The sequence below is a fragment of the Macaca nemestrina genome, chromosome 7 (genome assembly GCF_043159975.1).
Source record: "Macaca nemestrina isolate mMacNem1 chromosome 7, mMacNem.hap1, whole genome shotgun sequence".
NCBI lineage: Eukaryota > Metazoa > Chordata > Mammalia > Primates > Cercopithecidae > Macaca > Macaca nemestrina.
Genome location: NC_092131.1, coordinates 169282909 through 169308008, shown reverse-complemented (window position 1 = coordinate 169308008; position 25100 = coordinate 169282909). Strand labels below are relative to the sequence as shown.

General features: G+C 39.7%; 1 protein-coding gene and 1 non-coding gene across 15 annotated transcripts in view; one reads left to right on the top strand and one right to left on the bottom strand.

The window, feature by feature from the left end:
* The window catches only part of LOC105467273 (formin 1), a 468877-nt gene that overhangs the window by 236861 nt on the left and 206916 nt on the right, over positions 1 to 25100 (bottom strand). For all 14 annotated transcript variants that reach the window (XR_011606208.1, XR_011606209.1, XR_011606210.1 and 11 more), the window contains 2 exons: positions 11768 to 12561; positions 7158 to 7308 (listed from right to left, as the gene is read on the bottom strand). Coding sequence is in view for 7 of the 14 variants with exons in the window: in XM_071067172.1 (XP_070923273.1) it covers positions 7158 to 7308; positions 11768 to 12561 (945 nt within the window). In the remaining 7 variants the exon portion in view is untranslated. The remainder of the gene's footprint in view (positions 1 to 7157; positions 7309 to 11767; positions 12562 to 25100) is intronic.
* Positions 13794 to 13858, top strand: LOC112424150 (small nucleolar RNA SNORD77). The gene has a single exon (XR_003014821.1). It is a non-coding gene; the product is annotated as a small nucleolar RNA SNORD77 (small nucleolar RNA).

Sequence of the window (25100 nt, the reverse complement as noted above, 5' to 3'; positions counted from 1 at the left end):
AAGTCTTTCTCATATGCAATTGGCTCCCAATACTCTGTGTGGGCAATTTGCTGTGAAATTTGGCCTCATGATCCACAATACAGAGATATAAGAAGCAAAGAGAGAGCTGAGGGGCAGTTGCTGTCTTCCAGGTGCCCGCTGTCGGGGTTCTAGGATCCATGCGACTTTATCTTTGTATCTCAGCATTCTAAGGTGCCCTCTTGTGGTGTGGGGTAGGTAAAGAGCATCCTAAATGCAGCTGGCTGGAGACACAAATCCAGGTTAAGTTACTGTTTAACAGCCAACAAGAAAAACATAGTTGAACTCCAAGAATAATACTCAGATTCAACATTCTGAAAGAATCATTGATATTCATATTTGACAAGTCCTAACCACCCTTTTTTTTTAAAAAAATAAGCAAATAAAATAAATGTACAACTTAACTTTTGGGGCTGTCTCATTTCCAAATAAAATTTACAAGGTGGAATTTTTGTAAACTGGTGCCTGTCATGGAGCTCCTGTTTCCTTTCAGTAAATGTGGCCAGTCAGGAGTCCTTAAAGTGAAGAACAGGAAAGCCCTGATCATTCCAGATATCACTAATTTAGGCCTCCAGGTCATGTATTAGTACAATCAACACATGGGCAAGTTATTTCACTCACTTCTAGAGATGACAATCCCTAACCCCACTGCTCATTTATCAACATGTGAAAAATGTAAAGGGGTAGACCAACTTATTGCCACCCCCTATATAAAAAAATAATGCACACACCTTACACCAAGGGAGCCCAGAGAAATTATCCTTGTACACCAAAGCTGAAATAATATAAACTTGGAAAGCAACAGGTTATGAAAACCCTATAAATTTATGAACAGGCTTCCAAACAATGTTCTTCTTCCACCCTTCTCCCCTCCTCAGTAAACTGAGACACGAAGTCTGGGATTTGAGAATTACAGCTATGATCCTTGCCAAAGTGACCAAATTACAATCAATGCTGAAGGCTTTTGGCACCACAAAGTTTCAACAGACTAGTGTCTCCTGAACCATCACAACCCCCTTCCCCCCAAGTGCTTGGGGAATAGCCATTATCTCATTAATTCTTAAGAAATATCTATTAAAAAGACAGAGAGACAGAGAGGGAGAGGGAGAGGAATGCTTTTACATATCTTACAGAAAAGGAAACAAACAGAGATGATTTATAATTTAGTCAGATCACGGCATCTCAAAAAAGGAGGAATATTGGCAGGTCATGCTGATTTTCAGAAAGTTGTTGGGCAAGTTTAAAACACAATTGGAAAGTTTATCAGAGCAGCTAGTTTTTTTGTTGTTGTTGTTTTTTTTTTGTTTGTTTTTTTGTTTGTTTTTACAGGAACCAGGAGAAAGAACCTCAGACAATGAAGGCAGATGATTTCTGGCTCCTTGACAAGGCGCCGACCTACCTTGCTCAGGAACAAACGTCACTTAGAGACAGTGTAAATATGACATATTGACAGGGGAAACTCTTAATCTTTCAGTGAAAAGAGACCATACAGCCAGGCGCGGTGGCTCAAGCCTGTAATCCCAGCACTTTGGGATGCCGAGACGGGTGGATCACGAGGTCAGGAGATCGAGACCATCCTGGCTAACACGGTGAAACTCCGTCTCTACTAAAAAATACAAAAAACTAGCCGGGCGAGGTGGCGGGCTCCTGTAGTCCCAGCTACTCGGGAGGCTGAGGCAGGAGAATGGCGTGAACCCAGGAGGCGGAGCTTGCAGTGAGCTGAGATCCGGCCACTGCACTCCAGCCTGGGCTACAGAGCAAGACTCCGTCTCAAAAAAAAAAAAAAAAAAAAAAAAAGAGAGGCTATACAAACATGACATGAGGTACTAGATGTCCGAATGTATCACTAAAGGAAGTTGTGGTATACTTCCATGAATATCGAAAAACAAAAATGACCTAGAGACTCCCATTTGCAAACAGTGTCAGGAATGGACACATTAATGGTTTAAGACCTTAAAAACCTTGGGAATCAAAGATGTTTACGAATTTCTTTCCAAAGCTTTCACATTCATTCATAAACTAAGAGATTAATGTAAAGAATACTTAATGTATGATAATTTCATATTATCCTTGTAATAACCATATTAAGGGGGTGTTATTCCCAATTTTGTAGAGAAGAAATCAGTGTGAGAAGGTTAAAGGACTTCTTCTGAATGTTATGAGAGAAAAAAATAAGAGATAGTAGCCAGTGGTGGTGGTACCACTGAGAGCTGGTATCTTGAGCTCTGGTTCTCAGTTTGGTTACCGCTATGTTTGTAGTGGCAGAGTGGTCTAGTATCACAAATGAGAATGGCATCTACCTAAATATGCAATACAAATTTGTAATAATTAGTAATAAATTTATTTTATTATAGCTAATATTTTAAATGGAATTGATAAGGTCAAAGAAGAACACCAGCTCCAAATCTATATATGCCTTTTGCTGGAGTTACATAGAAGGCATATCTTTTTACTCAAAGATGTGGCTTCCTATTGGAAGACTCTGAAGAAAACTGTGATTACACAATGTGGGAAATATTTTGGATTTGCAGAAGTGTGGCTATATTTTGTTGATGATTTTAATAATGGCTACTCTCATTCATAAACTTCAAATAAATCACCCCAATAAAAGTTGATACTATCACCAAGGTGGCAAGTTACCATTTAAATAAAGAGGAAATGCAGACACATGCTGATGAACAAGTGTTCGTCATCATCAATGTCTTCCCAGTTAAAAGTGTACAAACCCCTACAAGTCACTTTATCTTTCTGGGTCTTAGTTTCTCATGTGCCAAAACCAGAACAAAGTTAGATGATGGGTAAGATTTCTTCTAATTCTTAGACTACATGATATTACAAAACAGACTCCCTGCCTAGTTTGAGATGATACATACATATATATACATACACACACACATACACACATGCTTACTTTAAACAAGTGCCAGTGACATGAAATTTAAATACTATTTTAGTAGTTGAAGCTACAAATTAATATCTGAGTTCCACAGACTCTTGATCATTCTGTCCATTACTTCTGAAACATAAATGTGAAATGTGCTGAGGGATGAAGACCAGCTCCATTTAAGGGATATTCATGGCCAGGTGCGGTGGCTCACGCCTGTAATCCCAACATTTTGGGAGGCTGAGACAGGTGGATCACCTGATGTCAGGAGTTCAAGACTGGCCTGGACAACATGGTGAAACCCTGTCTCTACTAAAAATACGAATATTAGCTGGGCTTGGTTGTGGGTGCCTGTAATCCCAGCTACTTGGGAGGCTGAGGCAGGAGAATCGCTCGAACCCTGGTGGCGGGGGTTGCAGTGAGCTGAGATCACACCATTGCACTCCAACCTGGGCGAAAGGAGTGAAACTCTGTCTCCAAAAAAAAAAAAGAGATTCCTATTCACGTTTCAATGCTGGCTGAGGCCCTATAGCTAAGACTCAGAACCCTGGATTTTGAAATCCAGTAATGTACCCAGCACTTCCTCTTGTTCAGTCATTATAAAAAGACCTATCTGGCAAGTATCCTCCTGGTCTTCTCATATGGGACCATTCCATGATCCAGCTGAAGGAGGTGGCCTTCAATGCTGAAACTCCTCAGCTGCTTACCACCTCGAAAACCACTTTCATTTTCAAGAGGAAAGAAAACAAACCTCTGACTCTCAAAAGAGACCAAGGGATCCATTTCGATGCTGGAAATCTGGCCACAGGCATGGAGGAAAGATCATAGGAGGCAGGTTTGGAGTTTTCTGGCATCAATCCAGCTTGCTATTTAAAACTTAAAACCTCAGCTCTAAGGTAGGACACAAAGCTATTGAAAACTCTAAGCTGCATATTACCACAAAGCCCAGTAGACCCAATTTTTTGCCTCCACTTACAGAGAAAAGCAAGCACCACACAAGTGTATGGATTCCATGGGGCAATGGCAACCACCCTGTTCAGAAAATTTAAAGAGTTTAAATGAAGTGTTATTTTCCCCCTCAGACAGAGAAACAAAATATACGTATCAAGTACTAATTACTAACTGCCTTAGTTAAAATCTTTTGTTGAACAGGCAAACTATTACAAGAAATAAGAATAAATGACCAAATGCTTTGATGTTTTAAAAACAAATATTCATTCACCAAAACAGAAGTGAATAGTTCTATGAGAAAACATGTTTTCAAGCATCTGCAGAGAAATAAAAAGAGTAATAGCCATCTAAGAAGCAATAAAGAACAAAAGTAAGTTTAATACGATCCTGCATAAGAAAGCATTCAGTGGAGTTTCTGGTTAGTCGGGGAAGCCTTCTTGAAAGAGGCAAACTGAAGTTGGCTTTGGAATACAGAGATTTTCCTTTTGCCATTCAGGTAGAAACAAGTCTTCCGTTTCTATAGATGGCACTGAAAAAGCCAGCCTGGCTACAAGGCAGCCTCACCTCCATCTCGTGTGAATCTAACTGCATGGGAATACATTCTACGTAAATCAGCTGACTTTTTTTTGCCCGGACTGGTCTGGAACTTACTATTTGTATTAATCCATTCTCACACTGCTATAAAGATACTACCGACATGGCAGCAGGAGACAGAGGGTGGGGCGGGAGCGGCACCAGACACTTATGGAACAACCAAACCTCGTGAGAACTCATTCACTATCAGGAGAACAGAAAGGGAAATCCACCCCCACGATTTAATCACCTCCCACCAGGTCCCCCCTGGACATGTAGGTACAATTTGACATGAGATTTGGGTGGGGTCACGGAGCCAATTTATTAGAAAAATTCAAATTGTTCCCATGCAATATAGCCTCTTAAAATTTTCCTTTAATACTTCTTTGGATATTTTTATCAAGACAACATAATTACAGTGACCTTGAGAGATGAAACATTTTGATCATGATTTTTATCCATAATTGAAGTCAGTGGGAAAATCTGATTTGATTAACAGAAAGCTGAATTCAGACATTTTCCATTTTTCCCCTGTAATTTGCAGCTAATTTCATAATCATTACATTACTTGCGAAATGAACTGATGATGAACCCCGCGATGTAATTTAACAAGGAAAGGTAGCCGGGCGCGGTGGCTCATGCCTGTAATCCCAGCACTCTGGGAGGCTGAGGTGGGCGGATCACCTGATGTCAGGAGTTCAAGACCAACCTGGCCAACTTGGTGAAACCCCATCTCTACTGAAAATACAAAATTAGCCGGGCATGGTGGTGTATGCCTATAATCCTAGCTACTTGGGAGACTGAAGCAGGAGAACTGCTTGAAGCCCAGAGGCAGAGGTTGCAGCGAGCTGAGATCACACCATTGCACTCCTGCCTAGGTGACAAGAGTAAGGCTCCATCTCAAAAAAAAAAAAAAAAAAAAGAAAAAGAAAAAAGGCAGAGTTGATGGTATCATTCAACATTACACACTTTTCAAAACACTGCCTCAAACCTGCTTAGGTGTGAATTTCACAGCATCCTGGTGGGTCAGAGAGATTCAGATATTGTTAATCCTTTTTTCTTCGAGACGGAGTTTTGCTCTTGTTGCCCAGGCTGGGGTGCAATGCCACGATCTCAGCTCACTGCAACCTCCGCCTCCCGGGTTGAAGCGATTCTCCTGCCTCAGCCTCCTGAGTAGCTGGGATTATAGGCACCCACCACCGCACCCGGCTAATATTTGTGTTTTTAGTAGACACGGGGTTTCCCCAAGTTGGCTAGGCTGGTGTCGAACTCCTGACCTCAGCTGATCCACCCACCTCAGCCTCCCAAAGTGCTAGGATTACAGGCATGAGCCACCATACCTGGCCTGTTAATCCTTTTTTATAGAGAAGGGAAAATACGACAAGGAAGACAACCAGCCCAAGCTCACAATAGCAGAACTTTTTCCTCGACACTATTTCTGCTACTATTAAAAATAAGAAAAACTAACCAACCAAACAAAAACCCACTAAAACAGGGAAATGGTAGCCGTGGTAGTAACAGTAGCAAAACCAAGAGCAGTTATCCTATGTTGAGCACTGACAGTGAGCCAGGCACTATGCTGAGCCTCATACGTGGATTACCTCATTGAATAATTACTTAGAGGAACATTATGAGCAGACATCATCTCATGCTATGGTGCAGGGATCCAGACACAGAGAGTGAAAGGACCTAGTACCGTTGCCTCAGATCTCACAGTCAGTGTGTGGCAGAGGTGTGATTCATCCTCATGGTTGTCTCTGACTGCTTGACAGTCTTGAACTCATTCTCTTACAGAAGGCTGGTGCCTCTCAGTTTCCAAGTCCTTGAGTCACTACTCAGAAGTCACCATCACAATGAGGCCTACCCTGAACACCCCATTTAAAATTGCAGACTCCACCCCCACCTTACTGAAATTGATTCTCCTTCCCCTGCACAACTATGGGATTGACAGGGTTTGTGTTTAGTGTTTGTTAATATAAGCTCCACAGGGCAAGGATTTATTATTATTATTATTATTATTATTATTATTATTTTTGCCCTCAACACATCCCAATGCTTAAGACACTGCTGTCCAACAGAGCTTTTTATACAATGGAAATGTTTTACATCTGTGCTATCCAATACAGCAGCCACTAGGCATAAGAACAAAATTGGAAAGTGGCTAGTACAATTAAAGAACTAAATTATTTTATTTACTTTCATTATTTAATAGCCACATGTTACCATAGTGGACAGTGCAGGCCTAGAACAAATGCCTAGCACAGTAAACCCCTAGGAAATATTTGCTAAATGAATGAAATTATAAATAAAACCTATTTTCCATACAACCTGTAGACTACTTTCACTAACTACAAAGTAAATTTTATTTTTATTTCATAATAAAAATTATGGCTTTTTATTATGGCTGAAATGTCCATAATGGCTGAAAAAGTCCAGATTAAAGTTTGAAAATTCAGAAGATATGGCCAAAATAGCAAGCACCGATTTCATGAACTATTGGCTCCCTTTGCCATCTGCCACGCAAAACCTTCTGAAACATTTCCTGAAAACAGGGAAAGCACCAACAGCATGTAATGAACTCCCATGAATCTCACACACACACACACATACAGAAAATATATACTAAATTCCCATGATACACACACACACGTACAGGTATGTGTGTGTATATATGATATATATATATACCATTTCCCTATGTAATTACAGCTTTGGCATAATCACTCAGTACCTTTTTGACCTTGTTTTTTTTCTCAAAAGTCTCTGACAGAGGTTTTTTCTTTTGTTGAGTTGTATCTTTGGAGAATAAATACTCAAATTCACCAGGGTCCCGAATGTCAGGTTCTTCTAAGGAGTCCCATAAGGTTGGTGTAGCATTTTGGCTTAAAAGAGAAAATGACAAGTTAACCATAAGAACCAAAACAGGAGAGAATATAATACAATGAAATCTTTCTCAAATCCATTTTTAAATTTCATTTTTCTAAAAAAACACATAAAAAACTCTAAAATAATGCTTGGAGAAAAGCTTTTTATGTTATGCATTTGTTAAAGTCAAAATATACTATAGACCATTAAAACACACACAGACATATTTCCAAAAAAATAATTGTCATTAGGTACAATCAAAGATAGAGCTCTAGAGAAACTTCTGAGGACTAGAAATCCTGGGATTCGGATTCCTGGGGGCACCCAAGCTGCTCTTCCTTCAGTCTGTGGCATTTCCATGATGTGTAAAAATGGCATCGTATAAAGGCTGAAAAGATAACCAATTTGAGACTTTGACAGGCTAACTCTGAAGTAGACTGAAAATGGAGTACCAAAGTAAAGATCTGCCTCCTCTTTGGACTTTTTCAACTACTTTTAAATATAGTTTTTAGGATTCATGCAGGTAAACTCTGCAGGGTCCTTAATACATAAACAGGCTGTGCCTATTTTAAAATACATGATTCCTAGTATCTCAGTTCCCTATACAATACTAACAACAAAAACCAACCAAAAACCTCCTCCATTGCACCTCATGGGATTTCAACTAAAGCAGCCATCGGGAAACTGTGCTGTTTCGTCTTCCAGAAACAGGGGCACCCTAGTTTTGAAGGGAAGAAAGAACAGCTGTTGAGAATCAGGTGTAACAGAACAGCGTCTATGAGCTGACTGCAGTGGTCACTCCTCAGGGCCCCTCAGTCAGAACACATCTCCCAAGTGTTTACTTTCTTATCTGAATTTCAAACACTATTAATGCCCACTTGTCAGGCGTAGTAGCTCACACGTGTAATCCAAGCACTTTGGAAGGCTGAGGTGGGCAGATCACTTGGGGTCAGGAGTTCACGACCAGCCTGGTCAACATGGTGAAACTCCATCTCTATTAAAAATACAAAAAATTAGCTGGGCATGGTGGTGGGTGCCTGTAATCCCAGCTACTTGGAAGGCTGAGGCAGAAGAATTGCTTGAACCCAGGAGATGGAGGTTGCGATGACCTGAGATTGTGCCACTGCACTCCAGCCTGGGTAACAGAACGAGAGTCCATGTCAAAATAATAATAATAATAAAAAACACTCTCAATGCCCACAAACAAATTTCATCTATATACTTATTGTTTATCAAACAAATGTACATGTTACAATCCATAACATCTAAAAGCTTTGTTTCCATACATATTTTCTCAATGAAAACTAAAAAGATAACTAATATGGAATGGGCCACAGAATGTTTTGATACTACAGGTGATTTGATATTTAAAACAGTTGGCAGCCCTGGCACCTCAGGTCTGCGTGTTCACATTTTGCAATAGATCTGCCTTTCCCATGATATATGATATTTTGGTGTTGGCCACATTCACCTCTTCTCTCCTCTACTTTTTATTTTTCAAATCATGATTTTGCCAATAGTTGAACCATGTAATAGTACGACATATGGAAGTTATAAAGTAGAACAATAGAATGAACACCTGGGAAACCATTACCCAACCCAAGGGCTAGAACGTTTCCAGTGAAGCACATCAACGTATGTGTTCCTCCCTCAGCCATACCCCTCTGCTACTCACTTAACTTCAACCTGAAACATAAGCACCATTAATGTTAAGTGCTTATCTCTGTGGTGCTGGGGGAGAGGTGGGGAGAAGTGGGATCTTGATTAAGGAAGTCAGTCGGGAATTCTGGAGTGAGCATGTGGCATGTTAAGGGCCACTGGTCTGGGCCTCGGGAAGGTTCTGGGCAGCTAAGGGGTGATGCCTAGAGTGAGGTGATGCAGTGTGTCAGGCCAACTGCTCAGCCCCATCCCCACTTCCTGCACCTGCTTGGCTCTAGCTCCACGGACTCTGAGGTCAGGCCAGTGTAACGAGTAATATAATTCACTTACATTGTGGAGTACATTGGCTTTGGGAGTCAATGGTGATCAGTTTAAGCACCTGATCACCATTTACAACACTATTTCTATGGGAAAGGCATTTCCATTTCCAATACTGAATGAAAGAATTTTGGAACACTGCCTCTCAGTGATGTGGGGACAGCCAGCATTTGGCAGGGCAATAATAAGGACCTGCTTCACAACGAATGACCTGCCATGGTGGTCAGCTGACCCCTGAACATACCATTCTAGCTCAAAAGGCAGGCAGGGAGAGAGAGAGAGAAAGAAAGAAAGACAAGGAGACAAATGAGAAACTTACTAAGAAGATGAAAAGGTAGTTAGATGAGGATTTATTTTGCTTTAAGTGTCTCTTGCTTAGTCTAGAAATCACAAAACAGACACCCAAGAAGGCAAAACGTCAAAAGAAAAAAAAATCAGTTCATACCAGGAGTCAAAAGCAATTTAGGTAGATGAGAAGCAGTGTATACATAATGCTGAAAATTCACATTTTGTTTCTGGCTTCCCAGAAGAGCAAGACCAACATTTATGATGCAATCATTATATAAACTACTTACTCCTCTAGTTGCACAAAATATTAAAATATGATTTTGCCTCCTTTATGAGAAGGTATCCCAAATAATTGCACTCTTGCTCCTAAGCAAATACTCCACAGGCTCTTTGAATCATTTTCACTTAGAAGTAGCAGTGCTAATAGGTACAGAAAGTTGGAGAGACCCATAATAAAAGAACTTGAATATGTGGTACCACCAGGAAGTGCCCATGTTGCAGTCTTAACACATCAGAGAGGGGCAGCCCCCATTTCAGGTTCAAATGCGCACCAAGCAGGGCTCTCTTGATGTCCTATTCATCTACTTTTCATTTTGCTCAAAAGTAAAGCCCTAGATATATGATGAAACCAATGAGACCTTCAGTATTCAATTGTTTTTCTTCTCAAAATGGCCAACTACATAAGCAGGAAACAACGTAGACAATGATGATCTCCAGCTTTCCCTTGGTCGTGTGCGAAGGGCCCATATCTCCCAGCGGGACTCTTTGGTGGCTGCTGTGGTCTGCAGTTATCTGCTGTTCATGAAGTCTCTCGGGGAAGGAAGTGAAGGCAGGCTAGTGGGACACAGGTGTGGAACAGCTCCCCGTGCTGTCAGACACACTCGTTCAGGGCTTACAGGTGGGAGGCATCGCCCTGGAATGGCTGTGCACTAATTTGAGAACACTAATAAGGACACATGACTCAAAATAAATATTCTGGGAAATGATTTTTAGGAAATGTCTGAGTCTTTATCGGGAAGAAGGGAATACTAGTACTTTAGCTAATGGCAGAAGCTATTACAGGATCATCTCACTTTTTTACGAACCATTCATTTGGGAAATTACAAAGTATAATTGAATTTTGAAAAAAAGAAGTATCAGGATGTTCCAAAAACAAACTCTTGGCCCTTATTTTTTGTGAGAGGAAAGGGGAAAATATGAAGCACATATGCTCAGTTTTAGGGTATTCCTCACTCCTCCACAGGGATTTCTAGTTGTTTTATCATTATGAGTTGTGTGTTATTTTGTTTCACATCCTGCCTTCCCTAAGCAAAATGTTATATACATTGAAGAATGCACTACCACATCATGACTTGGGAAAAGTTGTGAAATGTGTCCTATATCTGCCGTCCTTTACAAACAAACTTTAAAGGAGAAAGTGGTCAAGAGACAACTTAAGATCTCTTTCACTGCCCTCCTTCCAGGCTCAGAAATAAGGCAGAACAAATCACGCTCAAATCTGCTTGAATGGATGTTTCCAAGCAACTATACCTTGCTGCTTTACAAACCCTGCTTAACAATCGATACAAATGGAAGATGCTTTCAGCTATCCACATACTGACACCTTCTCTGAAGGGCATCAAGGTATAAAGGAAGATGGGAGAGTATTTAGCAGTTAGAAGAAATAGAGTTCAAGCAGAGAGAGTTTATATTTTAAGACTCTCCTCTGATCTAAAGAACTAATAACTTAGCCATGTCTCACTCTTTTAATAAAAATGGAAAAACACCCATTTCTGTTCAATGTCTATATTACAGGGTTAATTATAGCATTTAAAAACAAGACAGTAAAAAGAATTCTAAAAATCCTCATGAGCCTTCAGTATGCAGTCAGGTTCAATTCTTTATGATTACTCATCAATTGTAGCGATGTTGGGGAAAGCCCTGGCTTAGACCTGGACTCTTCTCTAGTCTAGAAAATGGACCATGTGCCTTGGAGAAAAACCTAACACTGAAACACACTGTTTCTCTCAGCATCTTCAGAGAATACACAGAGGTCCCGCTGGAGACAGACGTTCTCCCCAAACATCCCAACCTTGTTTATCCAAGCATTCACGCGATCACACTTGATAATGGGTGCTACCCTATGGAGACATTGACCTGGTAAGAATAAAATATCACTTGGGCCAAATCCTAGGAATTCACATGTTGAGAATGGGATAGGAGAGAACTTACCTCTTATCACTTATTTGTATCCTAGTCCAGTATAAAGGTTTCATGGGACAACTGGGTTCAATGGCTGGTTTTCGAGGACATTGACTGGAAGAAGAGCCAAGTCCAAAGAAGAGTCCAGGGGGAGGTGGGGGTGCAAGTCCTGGGGGTGGTGGAGCAGGAGGAGGCCCTCCAGGGTTGGGTGGGGCAGGGGAGTTAGGAAGTGGGGGTGGGGGTGGCGGTGGGGGTGGGGGTGGTGGAGGTCCAGCACTTGAAGATAGAGGTAGAGGTGGCGGTGGAGGAGGCGGAGGAGGTGGTGGCGGTGGCCCAGCACTCACAGGTGGCACTGGAGGTGCTGGAGACAAAGAGTCAAGTCCCAGGGGGAGGGGTGGAGGGGGAGGGATGGGTGCTGGCAAGGGTGGTGCGGTAGGCAGAGGCAATGCCTTCTGCTGATTTGATGCCGTGCCTTCCATTGGCTGGAGTGCTGCATGGATGCCTTTGTGGTCATTTGGCGGGGAGAGCTGGCTTAAAGAGGAGATAGTCAGCTTTTTGGGTACTAATTGATTACTTCTGGTTGTCTTGCTTTCGCCTTCGCAGGGCTTGAGGAAGGTCTGTCTGTCCGTCTGGATGCACACATTTCTGAAGGTCTTTGAAGGGCAGTCATCATTGGTGGAAATGCACACATCTCTCCTCTCTTCACAACCCCCTCGCCATCTGTGTTCCAGCTCGTGTTTCAGATTTTCTATGGTTTCTTCTAGTCTCGCTGTTACCACTGCATGCTCACCCCGGATATGAAATGCCCGAAGTTCAAACTGGGCCTGTAGGAAAATTCAGTGGGAAAGAAAGTAATGAGTTTATTAAGAACAAATATAAGAATTTAGAAACTCAATAATACCATCACGGTGCCACTGTAGCATGACCCATATAAATGCAGGGAAATACAGAGACATTCTTTCAAGAATCCATAAAGGTGTACATTTCACTCTGAATTTTCCAGGGACCTACACAGGCAGGAGTCAAAGCACAATTTCATCTAGCCTGAGCTCACAGGAGATAATTTTCATGGATTAAGGTTTAAAGTACATCTGTTACTTAAGAACTCTTACCCAGTTTTCATATCAAACACATAACTTTTAATAAAGCTTTGGACATGCTTGAATCTCTGTTTTATAACTTTGGGGTTTGGTTTCATAAAAGAAAACTGTAAAGAAAAAAATAGGTTTAGAGCTCCTCTGGCTTAGAGCTGCTGTTCTCCCAGTCTCCTTAGAATGTCTCTTTCACTGAGTTTCCAAGACAATACAGCAGACACAAAAAGCAAGAGAAGAAGCCATGATAACTTACTTTTTTAAAGTTTCCCTATAAAAGCCCCAAGATTAGTATTTCTGTTTCATAATATAGCAATAAGTAAGCAATGTAAAACATAATATATTACAATATATTACAGTATGCCATTTTCTTCTACTTACGCAGCACTTTAAACTATGTAAGACAGTAGCCTTTTTAATGCTTATTGCCTCACTTATTTTAATGCACTGAGTCTGTAATTGTACACTGATTAGCACAGAGCTAGAGTACTCGTAGTCATTAACTAGCCCGTTCCTGAGCATTCAAAGCTATTCATCCTATGACAGTTAACTGGAAAGCAATCAAATTTAGAATTTGATGAGAGTTTTCAAAATCCAGTTTAACAGTAATTAAATATTTTTGGTCAACTTAATTTCTGCCTCCCCCATGAGATTATAAACTCCACAAGACAAAAATGGTGACAGTATTGTCTTTATACGTGTATCCCAGCAGGCAGCACAGCGAGTACATAGCTTAGAAGAGATGGATGGATAAAAATCATGGGGATAGTTATATTCACTGTCACTGCCCCAAGAGCCTCCCTTATCAAGACTCTCTTCACTTCTCAGCACAAATATCTAGAACACCTAAGCACACACAAGTACAGCTCCTTTTTGCATTAAAAAAGTAAAGAAATATTTTTAACAGTCTTGGAAGGAAAGGTATAAACATGGGAAGTTCGTCTACCTTCATTGAGATAACTTTTATACTATGATGTTTGCACAGTTCAGCAGATTGAATTATGAAGAGATCTACCACTTATCTGGTGTTAAAAAAAAAACCTAACTTTTAACTATTTTTTACTAGGTTCAACTTTTCCTTAATATTCATTCTCAAGAAAAAAATCCTGAAGAACTATAGTCAGGAGAACTGAAAGACAAAGTTTTTTGAAGGCTAATCTTCTCATACGTGGACATGGTAGCTCTGAGCCAACTCTGAGGGAAGTGGCTAGCTCAGGACACTGTCTATTTCCTGTGCAGTGCAGAGCGTTGAGTGCCTGAATTTGGAGTCACACCACCTGGTTCACATCCTGGCTTAGGCACTTGCAAGTTCTATGACCTTAGACAGGGAACACTGTGTCCCTAAGCCTGAGTTTCTTCAAGTGTAAAGTAGGAATAATAGTGAGCCATCTCTAAGACTTTTATAAAAGTAAAATGAGATACTTCATATAAAACAGTAGGCATTATGCCTGGAACATAGAAATATTTGGATAAATCTTACTGTTAGTTTCTGTTGCTAATGCTAATAGCAAAGCAAGAGACTAACAAATTCCTAATTATTTTAAAATTTTCAAACAATGCTACCTTTGTAGAGGGATAGATATAAAAGTAGGAAAAGCTCAAGCAATCAGAATAAGCAATGTACTGCAAATATGAAAGTTTACCTAGCCTTTTGTGAGTTCTACTACCAATTCCCTAAAAGTAATTTCGAGCTTCACTCAACTGTGAGATCAAGATAATCTTTGTTTCAACATTGTATCATTTCCATCTTCATTTCTCTCTTTCTTTCCTGTCCACTTCCACCCACATCTTAGCCCTGATTACCACCCTGAATTACTCACCCACATTTTAATTTCATTCTAATGACTAGTTCGGTTCTGTCACAACAAACTAACTCTCAGCAGTTACTCTCAACTAAACCTTCTTTCAAAATTAAGAATCAAATATTCAAGAAGCAATAATTTTACTCAATCCTCAACTTCTTAATGATATGAAAGAATTGCAAAGACATATTGAATGGTGAAACTTTCCCTAATAAGGGAAATTTTTTTGGTGAAATAACTGAGTTTCTGCCTCCCCTATCGGATTATAAACTCAAGATGAAATCTTGTATCTACAGCAAAAGCCCTGGCCCCCACCTCCTCCTCTTTCTACCACTAATGATCTTCTAAATCTGTTGAAGCTGACATGTAAAGCTATATATCATTTTAGCAGCTCGGAGGTAATGCATTTCTTGAGTGTAGTGGGCAGAATACAAATTGGGCAGTAAAGTTCACCTCTCTGTACCTCAGTTTTTTTGTAAGCAAAATGGGGATAATAAAATGTACTTGACAGAGCAGATATGCCAGGGAGGCAAATTAATATATGTAAAACAAAATAAGAAGAATGTTTGAAGAGTGTTTACTATTTCAGTTTGCTGTCATTATTATTGTCTCTCTAACACCTGACAGATCAGAGCCCAGTGGCCCCATTAGCTTGCTCTTGGTTCTGGGTATGCTTCCCAGCCCCACGCCCTCTACTGTCTACAAGCTCTATGCTTCTAAAGCAAAAATAGACATACCAAAATCCTTCTTAAATTCCTTTAGCTATTGCACTTTCTAACCCTACCTCTTTTCCTTCACAGCAGAGCTTTTTTGAAAAAAAAAAAAAAAAAAAAAAAAAAAAAAAACACTCAACCCATGCTTTATTTTCCTCATTCATTCACTTTTCACCCAGTTACTGGCTTCCATCCCCCACTATCCTACTGAAACTCCACGATTTGACTGTTGCATTCAATCAGCACTTTTCAGTGATTTTTGACCTCTCTGCCACATTTGTTAGAGTTGACTGTTCCAGAAGCACTGAAATTCTGCTTCCCTGAACTTGATTCCACCTCTTTCCTTTTGTTCACCTCCTACTTCTCTGCTGCCCCTAGTCAATCTGTAGACTCATTCATCCCTTAAGTGTGGTTTTCTTGGCGTATTCCTTGCATTTTTTTCCTTCTCACACTATACAATCTTTCTAGATGATCTCATATACTCATATGATTAATGACACTAGGTGAGTACCTTCTAACTTGGTACCTTGAGATCATATTTCCAACTATCCTCTGGATTAATCTACTTAAATATTTAACTAGCTGCCTCAGATCCAACAGGATGGAAAGTGAACTCATTGTTGCCGAACCCCAATGTGTTCCTCCTCTGAAATTCCTCCTCAGCATTAATGGCCTCATCACCTCCAGTCAGCACATCCAGAAACCTGATGTCATGCTGAATTTCTTGCTCTTTCTCATCCTCAACATGCTATTGATCAAGTGTTACCGATTTCTCCTGTCACCCCCACCACCTCAATCTTTCACAGGACAAAGGCAATGAGCATTTTCTTGACTCAAATTTAGCCACTTTAGTTCCAAGAACATTTTGAAAAAAATAATAATAAATGCAGATCCCTAGTCCTTAAAATCTCTCCAATAATTAGCTGTTACTTGCAGACTACCACTAACTCTTTAGCACAGACACATCAACAGCTCTTCTGATCTGTTTTCTGACCAGCTTCTCCACTATTAGCTTTTGTCTCTTCCCCGGATATGCCCCGGATTCCAGTCTTCTAAACAGGTCCATGCTCTTTCATGCAGTCTTTGTGAATACCGTCCTCTTCCAATACCCTTCCTCTGTTGCAAACACCCAAGGTAGGGGCAGATTACCAGGCACAGACTCCACGAATGGGTTCCTCACATACTATATTCACTGATATGGAGAATGATCAAATAAGAAGGAAAACAATGAATTTCCATGTACTGCACACCAAGACGCTGAGATGATAGTATGATAGTAAGAAATCTTTCTGGATCACTAAAATTTAATTGCCTCTCTCTGCCCCTCACCCCCCAAAAAAACACTTGCCTTTGACTTTTCTTGTTTCATAATCTCTTTTGATCATTCCCATTTTGTCTCGGTTGTGTTCATGATCTCAGTGTGGCAGAGCAACTCAAAGTGATTAAAGTAATAAGCACCTCATTCATTCTCTGTCCATATCGTACCAATTATTTCAAATTGTGTCTGGCTCTATTATAAACGAAACATCTCAAGCTCATGCATACCATGAACTGAAGCTTTGGGAAAGCTAATCTTTAAACACTATTTTTATTTCCTGTTAGCTACCACTTCTACTTTGTACATGGATATTATGTACTGTTCCCCCTCCTTTATCCAGATAAATAGCTAGAAAGACTGGTAATGATTTGGTGATTCTAATACAGACCAGAACTTTGTTAGATAATCATGTACTCCCAATCTTTGCCCAGGATCCTGAGAGTCTTTAGGAAGTGTCAAGATCAGTCCCTTACAAAGGAAGCTACAGATAACGCTAGGTCAAGGAAACAAAATGCCTTTATATCCTGTTAACTTTACTTACACATTGAACATGTGCTTGTAAGCAGTATCCAATTATAAGCCCTCCTTTTATTTTTAGATCAATGTTCTTGAAGACATATAAAGAAAATCTCAAGATTTCTCCTTTCTCTCACTCTCCCTGCTAAAAATCTGCTGATTTGACCCCAATACATAATTTGAAAAGAGACAGGTGCTGAGGTTTGGTATCTTTCCAGTTTTTAAGTTTTACCTACCTTCCTTTACTCTTAATTTGTTTGCTTCAATTGCTTTCATTTTTAATCACATCCTCTTCTCACCTGCAATAGTCTGCTATAATAATATATGTCCATCTCTTAGTAAGAAAGATTCAAACTTACTAGCTTTGAGAGGACAATGCCAATTAAAACATCCTGTTTTGATTACCTTTTCTTCCTAGTGGCACAATTTTTATCTTTCTAACAAAGTGGTTCTCAAGCCCTGCTCCCATTAGAATCACCTGGAGAGTTTTGTGGACGACACTGGTGCTCAGGCCCATCCCCAGAAACCCTCATTTAATTAGTCTGAGATGATGCCTTTGCACAGGTGTCTTTAAAGCACCGCAAAAGATTCTAATGGGAGCCAGAGGTGAAATAAACAACAACTGTTCTTAATCTGAATTCTGCTCTAACACAGCTGAGACAGTGTAACGACACAATATCAATGGGTTATTCTGGCAATGACTTTCACTTGGGTCATTTTAGCATCTCCAAAGAAATGTGTTATTTGGTATAGTCCCTTTCCTAACTCTGATATGCCCAATAAAGGGAATATTCCTTCATTGTCCAGATTGAGAATAGTTATTCTACACAGCAGACAAGCCTAAATTCTTTCCATGATACTCATGGCTCTTCAAAACTTGGCCTCTGCCTACTTGCCCAGATATTTCCCTACTCTTTCCCTATGCTACACCACCACAGACGACCAACACCCACATCTGTACTCTTTCACACATGCTGTTTCATCTACTTAGAGCTCCTTTTATCCATTTTCGCCTAGTGAAAGCTCTGAAAAAAAATGCAATCAAGCTCAACTGAATCTTCTGGCTTAAACTTTTCTTTATTCTGCTTGGCAAAAGTTTTCCTTTTTGTTTCCAAACAACATTCTAGGTTCGTGTTGCATTATAGTCATTTATGTTTATCTTCTTTCAAATCTAAAAACTGCAGGCAGTTGGGGACCACAAGTTAATCATATTTGAATCTCCAGAGCATCACACACTGCTTGCCTAGTTAGCCATCCACAAATGCTTATTGATTTTAGTGTTAAATATTAAGACTTCCTCAAGCCTCTGTATTACCCATCCATTTTAAGTGAAACTCCAAAAAAATTTAAGGAGAGATAAAGATCTTTTTCTCTTTGCTATTCCCATATACAGCAAACTCTTAAGACCTGTTGTCAATTGTTAGCCATTACAGACTAATACTGAAATGAGAGCAGACATACTAAACACTCCTCTGATCTCTTTTCTGATACTTGCTCCACTTTTGGACTAGAACACTCATAAAACATCCAAGTTTTTTTTAATGAAGATATTTCTAAAAGTTGATGTTGATCATGTTAGTTTTAATAATTCAAAATACTTAATATAGACAAAATTCTCTTCACAGTCAGCTCAAAGGCTATTCCCATACATATAATGAACTAGCCAGTAGAAATGAACCACATTTGTGATTCTAATCTGATTAGGAACTGGACTCTAGCAACTTCCCCAGCCTCCTTTGGGGATGGTTCTCCCTTCCCCTACCAAATCCTCATTATTTTTTAATATCCTCCCCATTACCACTGCTCAGAGATATCATCGAAGGAACACACTGTACTGAAACCCAAGCAACAGAGGAGACTTTTGCCTGTCTGGTCCCCACAAGCATGTCTGTCAAAAAGAAGGTGGAAAAACGCCTACTGATGAAAGACATCGTGTGGGTGCCAAGCACTGTGGAAAAATCATCCGTTAGCATTTTGTTGTTACGAACATTCTCTCTAGGTGGTGCTGCCAGGGCCAATAAAAAAGCAGGTTATCTGCTGTACAACTTGACTAAGTCAGTCTTTTCCAGGGACTCTTCCAAATTCTACATCCCTAGGCTGGGGAAAGCTAGACAGTCCTTGGGGGCTGCATGGAGGCTCAACAAAGCTTTGCCACCTCTGAAAAGTGTAGTGTGAGCAGAGGGAAGGAAGGGAAAGTGAGGCTTGGGAGCACAAAATGCCTCGAAGGGATGGGATTCAGTTCTTACAGAATGCTTAGGTAAGGCAAGGAGATGGTGATTCTATGGCTTTGGATGTGCGTATGAGTTTTTTCTGTTTTCTTTTTGAAGGTTGCCCAGAGACTTCAATAACCCCTTAGTTAATTGGCTTATACTTGCCACTGTAAAAACAAAAGTTTTTATTAATGAAGAGAATGGCACTGGGTGTGATGAGAACCCCATAAATTAACAAAAGCTGGTTTTAATTAACTATTACAATTTTTTTGTTCTTATCAGAAATGAAAGCACATCAAGTTACAACCAAAAGGCCATCTCAAGGACACTTAGAAACATGAGGCACATTTGACACATTTCTGTAATTAGAACTTGCTGGGAGGGATAAAGACATAGAGAAACAGGGCAGGGAAAGAAGGGGTAAAGAGTAATTGACACGAAGTTGACTCCGAGTAAAACCCAATGCATGCAATGCTGGAGAGTACACATGTGTAAAAACGGTGCTGACCTCCAGTAATCACCTGCCATGTTGATGCTCGGGAAAGATAAGAAGAGAATCCAAACCAACATGGCGTGAGTGTTCCAGGCACTATGCTAGGTGCCTTCATCCTTGCATCTCTGCAAGGCAGACATTCTGGGGGAGGTATTAATCTGTATAAGATCCCACAGCTAAAAAATAGTAACAAGGGGATTTCAATCCTGGCTGATATAAAAATTTATGCTCTTTCTGCCTTACTATTTTGAATTAATAACAGCTGACTCCCTAAACTGACATCCAGTAAACACCAGTAACTCATAATTAATGATTAGTAACACTACGTTACACCTATTACTTACAATGTATTTGCATTACATCAATGCATATAATTACGACAACAGTCTGTGACAATACTGGTATTGTGGCTGTTTTCCAGATGAAGAAAGAGAAGCACTGAGGAATTAAGTAAATTGCCAATAAAAGATAGACTAAGTCTACTATCCACCTTATCACTGATCTTCAGTGGCTAATAATCCTTCCCATGCAATACATTTTAGGAAGTCAGTATGCTAACACGCAAAAAAAAAAGATACTTTCTAGTCTCAGATGCTTTCTTCAAAATACTTGCCCTCCGTCCTCCTGAAAAAGAAATGGAATGATTAAGTAAATAATTGATTTGAAGTTTCTTGGCTCTCAGGTGGAAAAAGCATTGGGTTCAAAGACTTGAATTCTACTCCTGGTTATCTCAATCATTAGCTACTTGCTCTTAGCCAAGTTTTGAATTTCCTCTAAGCCTCATTTTATATCTATCTCAAATGGGAGGTTTAAAGTATTTAGTCATTAAGATTTCCTCTAGTACTAAAACATTAATAATTTCCACACCCACGACTCTCATATCACTTTGTTTCAAAGCTTCTTTGAACACACCTATATTCATGAAAACTTCGTAAGGGCTTAAAGCACAGTATTATCTAAGCAATACAAAGAGAGAGTCTCAATTCTCATTGTGAATGCAAATGTTCACATAAAATCAGATTCAACAAGGTGCTCTGAAAACCAGTGATGAGTATGCAGTTTAGACAAAATTATTCTTTTTTTTTTTTTTTTTTTTTTTGAGACAGAGTCTCTGTTATCGGGCTTGAGTGCAGTGGTGCGATCTTTACTCACTTCAACCTCCACCTCCCACGTTTAAGTGATTCTCCTGCCTCAGCCTCCCAAGAAGCTGGGACTACAGGCGCATGCCACTACGCCCAGCTAATTTTTGTATTTTCAGTAGAGACAGGGTTTCACCATGTTGGCCAGGATGGTCTTGATCTCTAGACCTTGTGATCCCCCGCCTCAGCCTCCCAAAGTGCTGGGATATGAGTCACTGCCTATCCATTATTTTTGAAAGGTGATGGTTAATTACAAGTATTAAGGAATACACCTTTAAAATCAGCAAATATAACCATGGATAGTCATCCAAGGAAGTAGCAAGAAAGTAAAACAAATGTTTGAAATCTGCACTGAGGTTTATACTTGAGACACAAAACAAAATTGTAGCCAGAGTGCATTTTAGGAAATAAAAGGCATTGTTACTCATGGGGGAACTTCAGTAACATTTTATTTCTAAATTATTAATATCCAAAACATAAGTCACAGAATCAATATATATCCATGGAAATGACTTTCAGACTTCATTTTTCCAAAAAGTAGTTCTAAACCCGAAGAGCAAACCTAAGACTGCACATTTTAGGCGATGAGCCAACATACTAATTCCTTCTCTATTAAAAGAGAGAGCTTGCAATTTTATGTTGTATTATTATTATCACTACTGAAGCTGCAGCTAGTCCAATGAGGCATTACACCATTCTAGAGTACATTCAAGTTTAGAAGAAACAGATGATAAGCCCTGGTCCTTAATACACTATGACGAACTGTGGTTCTCCAATTAATTACAGTAATCATTTTAATATTTCCCTCTAGATTCCTCACACGCTTGTCTATAAAGGGATACTATCCCATGGCCAATGTCCATCTGCACAACAGGATCATTTTGAACACGATGATGTGGATTCCTCAATCATGTTTGCCTTACATACTCCCAACACTTAGTACATTTCTTAAATTGGAATTCGGTAGGAAATGAAAAAATGACATTAGGTCAATTATACAGAATTATCAAATGGTGTCAGTTGATATCAAAAGGGGCCAGCTGTTGAGTTCTTTCTGGTGTAAAAGCTGAAACTTATGCATAAGACTCTAGGAGTATTGACTAGAGTCAATCACAGTCAAGTTCCCACAACTTTACAAACGATACAGCTCTCTGGGAGCAAGAAGAGGCTCAGAGGAGTGGTTGGTGATAAACGTTCTGCGATGAGCTTACTCTTTATAGCAGTGCTGTATAAATCTGGTAGAAGGCAAACAGGTTTTCATTACAACAAAGATGGCATTCCTACCAGCCAATATTCAAACAAGCTTTGATGAGCATCTGCGAAGTACCAGATGATCCTGTGAAAAATAAGAAACCATTTGCCCAGTGCGGTGGCTCACGCCTGTAATCCCAGCACTTTGGGAGGCCAAAGCAGGCGGATCACGAGGTCAGGAGATAGCGACTATCCTGGCTAACAAGGTGAAACCCTGTCTCTACTAAAAAATACAAAAAAATTAGCTTGGCCTGGTGGCGGGCGCCTGTAATCCCAGCTACTTGGGAGGCTGAGGCAGGAGAATGGTGTGAACCCGGGAGGCGGAGCTTGCAGTGAGCCGAGATCGCGCCACTGCCTTCCAGCCTGGGCGATGGGACAACACTCTGTCTCAAAACAAACAAACAAACAAACAAACCATTCATACTTTGAGAAGCTCACATTCTAGGTAGAAATAATAATATATTTGTAAGTTACGATTAATTCCCAGGACAACTGAGCTGGTGTGAGTTTTACAGTGCTATTATTCTTATAATTATTCAGACATAATTTTTTCCTTGACAACTGAAGAAAACCCAGGATCATACCATCAACTGCATTTGATTCACCCAGCAAACGCATACCAAGTCATTTGTTTTCACTGTATATTCCATCAGCAACAAGCTACTCCAAGCCCAACCATGCATAAACCAACCTCCCTGAATTAATTTTTGCAAGTAAGCAAGGCGATATTTGGCTTTCCACCTTCATTACTTAAACAAATGACCAGTGATGCATGCCTGGATCACAATCACCTTCTCCTTGCCACTTCGAGTTTTCCCAGGGATTAGTCACTTGATAAATCTGCCATTTAATGGGTTTTAAATTATAGGCCAACCGACAGGGCAAACAAACAAGAGGGTTTGCTTGTCTTTCTTTAGGATTTGGGTTCTGGCTTAGGATGCCTCCTCTAGAAGAAGCTAGGAAGGGAAATGTTTTAAATTTCCAAAAATTGCTCACCCCAGCCAAAAGGCACACTCATTATACAAGACATAAGTTGAGATGCCAAAAAGGGATCACAGAATTGAATATAGTCTTAATTCCTTAAGAAAGAGACCCAACAAGAAATATTTTCTACTAGAATTTGAGTGTCTAGGTCAGTTTGGAAAAAAAAAAAAAAAAAAAAAAAACTAAAATAGGGTCACAGTACTCGGCTTTAGCTCTGCATAAGGCTGCTATATAACCTTAAGTTTGCTTTATATATCTGGCTTTTTTTTTTCTTTACAAACCAGGTTTCTAGGGATCCAAGGAGGTGCTTCAGTTCTGTAAACAGTTGTCACACTATTTTAAAAGAACATTTAATCTTAAATATTGTGATTTTTAAAACTGTACAGTATTATGCCACAAATTTTACACATTTATATACCAACAGCACACCTACTACTGGGGTACTTGGTTTTCTGTTTTGTTTTATTTCAGTCTTTGGAATACCAAATTTTCTCTGATTTTCTGAATCTATGTCTCTAAAATGGTTTCATTGATTAGGGAAAATTATAACTGGTCTATTTTCCTTCTTTTTCTTTTTTCTTCTTTTAAAATTCAGACTCATGCATATACACTTTGGGAGGCCGAGGAAGGCGGATCATCTGAGGTTAGGAGTTCAAGATCAGCCTGGCCAATGGAAAAACCCCATCTCTACTAATAACACACAAAAAATTAGCCGGGCGTGATGATGCATGCTTGTAATCCCAGCTACTCGGGAGGCTGATGCACAGAAATTGCTTGAACCTGCGAGGCGGAGGTTGCAGTAAGCAGAGATTGTGCCACTGCACTCCAGTCTGGGTGACAAAGTGAAACTATGTCTTAAAAAAGAAAGAAATTTCCTATAATTCATGTTTAATTTTAGAGACTCTTTTACTTTATTCCATTCTATTCAAACCCTGGGATTTTTAACAGGATTTTTTTTTTTTTTTTCCAAAAAATGTTTCCATTTGTAACTATGTATTTTGTAAAATGTGATTTTTGGGATTTTCTGTCACTAAAATATTACATTAAAATTAATTAAATTCTGTGCTAACGTAAGACTCAACAGTCTTTGATTCAACTTCTCAGTCAACTTTGTCGTCATCAAAAAAGCATCTTAATGAAAACACAGAAGAATATACTTAGGACCTTGGATTAGGCAGAGTTCTTACATATGCCATCAAAAGCATGATTCATTTAGCACAGGACAGCAAAAGCGTGATTCATTTAGGATATTGTACTTAGCTTGATTTAGGCACTCTGCAATGTATACACATATCAAAACACAATATTGTACACCATAAGCATATACAACTGTTGTCAACTAAAAAATTAATTTTTAAAAAAGCATGATCCATTTAAAAATTGATCAATTAGACCTCTTCACAATTAAAATTTTCTGTTTGTTTCAAGTCTGTAAGCCACACAGGGAAAAAATGTTGGAAAACAAATAACGGACAAAGGACTTGCTTCCGGAGCATAGAGAGAACTCAGTTAAAACAAAAATAAGGGAAAAAAAAAAACAAAAAACTCCCTCCACCCTCCAAGAATGGGTAAAAGATTTGAACAGATAATCTACCAAGGGAGACATGTGAATAGCAAATAAGCACATAAAAAGATGTTCAACATCACTAGCCATCTCAATAGGGAGACACAAATTAAAACCACGTAAGGCATCACCACTGCACGCCTACTGGGAGAAGGGAGGAGAGCGAAGAGTGAGAGAAGAAAACAGACCAACCTGACAATACCAAGTGCTAGTGAGAATGTGGAACAACTAGAATTATCAGATTGCAGATGGGAATGGACAGTGGTACAGCCACTTCGGAAA